Genomic DNA, 8,578 nt, shown 5'->3' on the forward strand with positions numbered 1-8,578 from the left:
GGGGTCGTGGAGGGTGAAGAGTGACCCCGGAGCCCAATGACGCGCAGAGCCTGTGAATAATCATCAGATGGATATCGGCTGCCGATGGACAGCGGAGGGGGACGCGGCCCAACGCCTACCACAAAATACCCTCTGGTAGAGACAGTCTTTTAGGGACTGTCTAAAGAGGAAAATAAAAATGTAGGACGGTATTGAGGAATTAAATTATTTTGCTGTCGTGTTTCGTAGATCCCGCGGCTCCGCCCGCGACAGCTATGCGAGTCACGTTGCCGCGCTCATCACGGTGGGGCGGTTAGCAGGCTGGCTGATCGGCGCATGGCTGGGGCGCGCCGGGGCTTGGCGGAAGGGCAAACGTCTGTCGGTCGGAAGGAGGTGCGGCAGGCAGGTGCTGCGGCCCGCGCCCGCATCCCACCCCCCAAGTGGTGCGTAGAGTGCGTGCAGCGAATGCTACACCCCCCGGGCCTGCTCTGTAGTATTGCATCCGCCCAGGAGGCGCGCAGCGCAGACCGCGGGCAGGTGGTGACGAAGCTACTGAAAAGAGCAATCTGTAGGGCGCAGCCGCGTTAGGGATTTTTGAATACCTGTTGACGTTTTTCGGGGGAAATTTTTCAAGACTTTTCTCTTAATTCCTGAAATTTCTTGTAGAAGTTTTATATGTTCCCGATGTTTTTCTTGGAAATATTCCACATTTTTCCATTTTTTTAGTCTGCAAGTTTCAAAGTTTCAAACTTTTTTTTTTTTGGACAAATTTCAAATATTTGAAGTTCCTAGTACTGCCTATTCACCCCCTCTCCCGCACAATTTTCCAACTCCCTTCTCTGGAAACTCAGGTGTGAGACAGTCTAACACCAAATGGAGTTAGGCAAAATACCTCACACCAAACGGTGTGAGGCAAACATACCTCACACCAAATGGTGTGAGACTCGTTGTGCCTCACACCAAATGGAGTGATACTTTCTCATACCAAATGGTGTGAGACACAGAGGGTCTCACACCATTTGGTGTCATACCAAATGGTGTGAGACACAGAGGGTCTCACACCATTTGGTGTGAGGCACAACTAGTCTCACGCCATTTGGTGTGAGGTATTTCGCCTAACACCATTTGGTGTTAGACTGTCTCACACCCGAGTTTCCAGAGAATTCCCTCTCCTTCCTTCCTTCCTTCCACCCCGCTGGCCGCGCCACACCTTGTAGTAACACGCCCTTCGCACCACCCTCTTCCGGACGACTTCCATCTCCGCCACACGGCAGCCGCCACCGGGGCCCTACTCCATTGTCTCTCATTGCTTTTCATCCTGCTCGATATGGCTATATGGCTCTCCCCTTTTACCATACATTTTCCCCCCTTTCGCCGGCAGTAGGCCCGCCACGCACCAAAAGCGATCGCAAAGGCATGGTGGGGAACAAGAAAAAAAAAAGGAACGAAATAAGTGGGCGTGTGAAGAGTGTGAGATTAGACGGTGGCGCTTTTTCAGGAGAGCAAAAAAGAAACGGATGGAGAATGGGCGAGGCGAGAACGAGAAAAGTGGCGCTGGGAAAAAAGAGGGAGGAAAATAAAAAATCTCCCCCGGCCCATGGCCAACCTACCCTCGCGCCCATGCGATGGCACGCGCATCTGCGCTATCAAATTAGTCCACAATTTTCTAGGAGGAGCGCCGAAAAATTTGCGAGACACGTAGAAAGTAAGAGCCTTCCTCCATTTCCGCCCTTTACCGCCCCCCCCCCCTTTTCCTATACAACACTCAGTGTTCGCAACAGGAAAAAAAACTACAAAAAGAAGTGCTACACATTATGTTTGCTGCACTAATGTAGGCAGAGTATCTCTCTCTCCCCCCTCCCTCCCCCCCCATCTCTCTCTCTCTCTCTCTCTCTCTCTCTCTCTCTCTCTCTCTCTCTCGCTCGCTCTCACTCTCTGAATGCTCCTATACCAGCTTCCCCCCGGGGGCGCATGGCGTCGTGACTCTCCCCCAAGTTGAACGCGTTCGTAGGGGTAGGGGGTGGGGGGGGGCGGCTCTGGGGTGTGTGAACACCCCGTCAAAGGCGCCGCCGGCCGTGGCCGTGGTGAGGAGACTGTGTCCAATCATGAGAAGGAGAGGGGGGGGGGGCATTGTGATGCTGATTGGCTATGCGAGTCAAAGGGGGAGCCGTTGACCCTGGCCTACGCCAACGCTCCAGGGGGGCCGAGGCCGGTGCTCGGCGCTGCTAGCTCGACGCGGTAGTTAGTGAGACAGGTGGTGTGCTCAGGCGCTCCGAGTCCCGGGGGAGCCCTGGAGGCAGCGCGGAGCGGGGGCCGACCTCTGCCAATACACTACACAACGGCCCGGCCCCGTGTCAGTCCCCCCCATACGCCACGCCATGGCCACGCCACAGCCAGGCCACAGGCAGGCCACGGCCACAACACGGCCACGCCACGCCACCCCACGCCGCGCCGCGTCGTCGAGTTCACGGCGGGTTCAAATGCCACCGGGGTGCTGAGTGGCCCGCCATCGCTCCCGGGGGGGCCCAAGTCCACTCTGTGTGCGGCGGGGTGGGGCGGGGCGGGGCGGCCTCGGTACTCTGGGCACGTCGCGGGGGCAGCCCGACATGGATAACCACCACCTACTTCCCTCCGCAGCCTGCGTGCCCGAGCCGGGCCCCGAGGCTGTAATCGGGTACGCCCCCCCCCTCCTGCCTCCTCCAAGCCATCCCCCGACCACCCCGCCCCCTCCCCTCCACTGCATACTACTCCTGACCTCGGGATTGAATGCCACCAACCCCGTCCCTTCCAGCCCCCATCCAGATCCTAGTCCTTTCATAATACTGGTCCTTTCGAAAGGACCCGCCGAAATATTATTCGGAATTAATGAAGAACAACAGGAAAAGGCTCTGCCGGGGGGACAGTCCACCCCAACAGTGGCTGGACGGGTGGATGGTTGGATGGTACAAAAACACTGGCGGGGGAGAGTCGGGGCGTCTCACCTGGAAGTAGAGCACGATCTTGCAGAGGGCAGTGCCCATGAACCACGTCTCCGTCACGTCCCAGAGCACGGTGGGCGGCAGGCACATGAGGATGACGAGGAAGTCGGCCACGGCCAGGTTCACGATGAAGTAGTTGGTGACGGTGCGCATCGTGTGGTTGCGGTACACGGCCAGGCACACGAGCGCGTTGCCCACGAGGCCGCCGATGAACACGGCACAGTGCATGGCGATGATGACCCACTCCATCTTGGTGGGCATGATGTACTCGAGCATCATGTCGAGGTACTCCTCGTCCGGCACGCAGTAGTCGTTGGTGTAGTTGCGGCAGCTGTCGTTGAAGTAGGTGCCGTTCCAGCCGTCCGGGGCCGAGTCGTTGTCCAGCAGCGGGGGGCTCGTCACCGCCATCACCACGACGCCGATCTCCTCGACGAACGGCCTCTCCCTGGCCGACGGCGGCCGCGTCGTCGGCGGCGTCCGGGACGTGGCGTTAGAGGGCGGCTTCCTGTGCGGGGTGGGCGTGGTGAAGTGGTGGTGGTGGCCGGTGCGCGGGGTGCGCAGCGAGCCCCTCGATGCCGAGGCCGGGGTGCTGGGTGGCCCCGCCGCCGGCCTAAGCGCCGCCTCGTGCGGCGGCGACAGAGGCTCGACCGTCGCCGACGGGGAGGTGGCTGCCGGCCGAGGCAGGGTAGACGGTACGGTCCTCCACCGGGTGGAGGCCGTTGGCACCCCCGTGGTGGTCGATGGCAAGGTGAGCGAAGGCGCCGGGGCGGTCGAGACGCTGCTCGTGGACGATGCCAGAGGTCTCGGCGTCACCGAGGTTCTAAGCACCGTTCGATGCGGTGCCTGATGTGACGAGTTGACTGGCGCCTCCCACGTTGAGGGAGTCGTCGTAGTAGTCCTCGACGTCGGTGTCCATGCTGTTGCCAAGATCGTAGGAGACGGCCTATTTGTTGTCGTTGTGGTGGTGGTCGTCGACGTGGTCGAGGTTGGGCTTGTGCTCATGGTAGTATTAGCCTTCAATGTAGGCGGAGAGGGCGTCATGGACGTCAGCGCCGTGGTGGGAATCGGTCCGTAGCCGGGTATCGAGCCTTCTGTGGAGCCCGGGATGGCGGTGGAGGCCGGACTGCTTGTGGTAAAGCTCACGCTCGCGTTGGTGGTGGAGCTCACGCTCGTGTTGGTGGTGGAGCTCACGCTCGCGTTGGTGGAGCTAACGCTCGCGTTGGTGGTAGAGCTCACGCTCGTGTTGGTGGTGGAGCTCACGCTCGCGTTGGTGGTGACCGTCGGATACCGGTCGGAGCCGACGGGTGAGCTCGCTTTGGCGGTGGAGTTTGCGCTCATGTCAGAGGTCGAGGTCACGTTCGAGGTCGCGGCCGTGGTCGGCCCGACCGCCGACAGCGGGGTGACGTGCGGGTCCCGGGTCGTGGGCAGGTCGGCCACCCGCGCCGAGGAGCCGCCGGGGCCGAGGCCGTGCGCGAGGAGCAGCAGCATCACGGACCTCATCAAGACCACCGCCATGATCACCGCCGTCTCGCCGTCGTCGTGTCCCCGGCCATCTGCAACAACACCAAGCACACCGTCAGCAACAACACCAGGCTCGCCGTCAGCACGAAAACAATTTTACATCTTATTTTTTTCTATCAGTTTCCCATTTTGTCTCCACTTTATATGGCTGGTTTTTACAAGTGGAACCCCTCGCCCCCTCGCCGCCCTGTTCGACATGTTTCTGCCGCTGCGCCAAAAGTCGTAAAACGACAATGTCGAGGTCGGCGTGCGCCTCGGCGTGCGCGGCGCATGCGCCCGACAGGGCTGCTGCTGTCTCCGTCCTCCTGCTGCTGCTCTGCTGTGGGGTGCACCGGGCGCCTGCAGGAAGGCCCTGCAGGGGGGCGGTGTGCCGACGAGGCGAGAGAGGGTGAAAAACTTGATAAACACGTAGCAGGACGGGAGCGGGAGCAGGACTGCGGCACGGAAGCAACTGCGATAAGGCTGTAAACACGGCAAATAAGTCGACAAGATAGTATAAAACACCAAACCCACCGACCCAGAAGATGAACAATAAGTCGTCACATGCAGGTGATGACACATTTCTTCAACCAAATAATGTCACAAGACCCCCCCAAAAAATGTCGAGTCAAGCAGCGTTTTTTTTCTTGGGGCGAGTAGAGGTCATAAAGTTATTTGTTGAACTAGCCGGCCACGCCAATCTCGTATAGTAAAAAGTTTCGGTGACATGAAAAAGTTTTTTTTCTGTCTTTTTCGGGGCGAGGCTCGCTAGCTTGACCACGTTGTGTCCGAGGAGGCTGCTTTGCCCCCCTCCCCCCTTTCTCCTAGAACCCTCACCATCCAATTTTTTTTTATTAAAAATAAAAACACTTTATTCCTATGAGGGTAACACGCCGGTCGTCTACAGGGCGGTGGCGAAGTCTGGGCGTGTAATCTTATGCGGAACTGGGTTACTCCAGAGACCTTCTCACGAACTTTTTTTCGTGGTGCGAAACCCCCTCTGGACCCGCGATAACAGGAAGGGGGGGGGGGGCTGACTGACCCCGCCAAACAGCTGAGCGGGAGCCTCGAGGTACTATGCGTGGGACTGCCCTTCCCTTTTCATCGACGCCCTCAAATCAACTCTTTCAAAAACAAACAAACAAACAAAAATTGCGAGGGTATGCCGAAAAGTATTTATTACTACGCGTCTGCAGCGCGTGTGTTTCTCTGTCTCCGTTCGATGAACGGGGTGCAGCACCACCACCATCGTGCTCGTTTGGACTGCGTCCGAACGAACATTGCGACCGAGCAAAGTGCATCAGCAGAGTGGGCGCCGAGAATGGACCCTGCCGTTACGCCCCGTTTGGAGCCCGCCCACGCACGGCACCGGACCAAAACGGCCCGCAGCTCTCTCTCTTTCTCTCTCTCTCACACACACTCCTCTTCTGGTTTGCGAGGTGGGCATTCACACGCCAGAGGACCCACTGCACTGGTTAAATTCTTACAAAGCATTGCTTCGCAGGAGAGCATTTACTTAGCAATTACAAAGTGATACTTAGCCATTGCGAAGCAATGAAACACGCTGAAAATAAGCATCACTTGTTGTAGTTGCAAAGAAAATTCTTCGTAGTTAGTTACAAATAAGGGTCTAAATACTTGGCAGTTCTGCAAAGCATTATGCTAATCTAACAGTGTGTGCGACCGAATCAGTTAGGCGCCGCATTCATATTGATTCACGGCCCGGGCAGAAGCCCCGACCGCGCGGCGGGCTCCGCCGACTAATTTGGTAAAGTGACCCCCTCGCCCTGCACGCCCCTGCACGGCTGGCCCGCACACACACCGGCGCCTACCACCAGCGAGCAGCTGCAGAGATACACTCTCTTCTGCTCGCTCTTTTGGCAGCTTCAATGAATTACTGTACTAAAAAAAACACGGTAGTTATCGTTAGCGTTAGTTAACTACCATTTTGCAAATAGTCATGCAAAAAGACTAATAACTCTAAAAGTTCCTTTTTTTTTCTACAGACCATTTAATTTCTGAACAAATATCGTTTTTTAACTGTAAGGGTTGGAAGCCCTAGTAAATTTCTGGAATATTTCCGGGAAAAATGGAAAATCTCCAACCTAAGTTTTTCGTTCTTTTCCGGAAAATTTCCGGATTTTTTTTTAGAAATTTTCCGAAAAGCTTTGGAAAATTCCAACCCTATCAATTTAGTATACTTATCTATTTTTTGTTTCTTAGGAATCGTCCGAAAAGTAAATGCCCTTCGTTCGCCGTGTTACAAAACTGTCGAGTTCATCCCGTCCGAGCTCTCGGAGCGCCTGGTGGGTAGGCAACATCTCGCCTGAGATGCACGCGTGCACTGCGGGCTGGCCTACCCCAAACTTCGCAGGCGCCGTACCCCCGTCATTTAAAAGAAAAAGCCCGAGAGAAACGGACGTTATTTCTGGACGATTACATCGCGGCCTACGTGCGCGCTTCCGCTGGCCAGTAACAACTGGATCAACCCCCACTCCCCCTCCCGCCTATCTGCGACACACTGGCCGACTTGTAAAGCGCGTTCCGCGAACCGCGCCGCCACCGTGACTTGAGGAGTGTCAGAGGGCTTAGCTACACGGAGCGTGAGCGGGCCAGCGGCGCTCAAAACGTGGAGCACGGCCATGAGGTGGAGGAGAGAGAGGGAGAGAGGGAGAGAGAGGGAGGAGGTGGGAGGGATGGAGGGAGGGAGGGAGGGAGAGAGAGAGCACAGGCCAACTCTTGCCGGGCGCTTAGGGAGGTTTTGCCGAGATCCTTGCGCCCGCAATCACCCCCTCCCTTCTCAAGAGTCTCTCTCTCTCTCTCTCTCTCTCTCTCTCTCTCTCTCTCTCTCTCTCTCGTCTCCACCTCGGCGGCACGAGCAGTAACAGCCTTCAGCTCCTTTTGATCCCTACAGGTTCATCCCGATGAGTCGGCGCGCCGCCGGTCCCGGATGAGCCGACGCGACCAGCTCATCAACGGCGGATACACTTTCCTACACGACTCACCAAACATCCAGAATCAGTTGACATTGCATAATTATTCACAATTCGTGCAATCATGCATAAAATTTGTGCATAATTATTTCTAGCTGTAGAAAATTCTGCATGTTTATACACAATAAGATGCATAGCGTTTTTGTGTGTACAAGGATTTTAAGATCATTGTCTTTCCTATAAACAATAGTTTCAGACGTTTTCATGACAACCTTAGTAACACAAAACTGGCGCACATAGTGTAAACTTTTTTTCAATCGGCCAGTCATTCTGACGATAACGAAAATCCAAAAGTGATGACTCTTCCACAGTCAGACTTTTGTCGCTGGTCTATCACATTTAAACTATCTTTGACATTCTGTTGTATTTTTATCGTGTCCTGGTCGAATCCTCAATAGTGGTTTCATGCGGATCCATTGCGATATAGCTGGCCGATAAAGATCGTCGTTCTGAAGAAAAAAGATAGAATAGCGATTTCTCATTTCGTATATCGCACCGATAGTCCGCATCCTTTTTTTCTACTATTGTCTGTCTGACAGTCGTCCTAGGAAATGATTTCGAGCAGATCAGCGCCTTTCACATACACAATAGTTTCACACACTTTTGCAGCTGTTTTTCTTTCTACCATCAACACACCTAAAATGACAGATTCTCCTTCGCCCCCCAACCCTCCCCTACCCCTCTTCAGCACCAGAAGCAGCAGCTTTCCTGCTCTGGAGTCTCTCTAGAATAACACAACACCGCGGGAGGACAGCGGACGACACGAGTTGCACCTGTTCCGCTCGAGCCCAAGCCCTGCTCGTTTACTCTTCTCTCCCACAGGCGTTACAGTCCCCCCCCTCTCTCAATTCAAACACGATAAGCCGAGCGGACTTGTTTTAGGACCCCGGGGGTCGGCAGCCTTATCCTGCTCCGGGACGGCCGCCCCCGCCGCCACGGCCACACCTCGCACTACCCGGCCTCCTCGGAAACCTATTCGCCACCGCCATCCCGCGCGGATCAAGGAGGTGGGGATTTATGGGGTGCAGTAAAGTGCAGGAGGCTAAGCGAGGCAGACCAACGTCGCACGTGCGAGAGAGAGACAGAGAGAGAGAGAGAGAGAGAGAGAGAGAGAGAGAGAGAGAGAGA

The 8,578-nt window shown here is 55.8% G+C and overlaps 1 protein-coding gene across 2 annotated transcripts in view; it reads right to left on the reverse strand.

Annotated features, from left to right (window-relative positions):
* Positions 1-8,578, reverse strand: part of LOC113208546 (uncharacterized) — a 104,091-nt gene that overhangs the window by 31,702 nt on the left and 63,811 nt on the right. For both annotated transcript variants that reach the window (XM_052271384.1, XM_052271385.1), the window contains exon 3: positions 2,961-4,510. In XM_052271384.1, the coding sequence (XP_052127344.1) occupies positions 2,961-4,472 (1,512 nt within the window). In that variant the 5' untranslated portion in view covers positions 4,473-4,510. The remainder of the gene's footprint in view (positions 1-2,960; positions 4,511-8,578) is intronic.

The sequence above is a fragment of the Frankliniella occidentalis genome, unplaced genomic scaffold, assembly GCF_000697945.3.
Source record: "Frankliniella occidentalis isolate FOCC.00 unplaced genomic scaffold, Focc_3.1 Scaffold160, whole genome shotgun sequence".
Taxonomy (NCBI): Eukaryota; Metazoa; Arthropoda; class Insecta; order Thysanoptera; family Thripidae; genus Frankliniella; species Frankliniella occidentalis.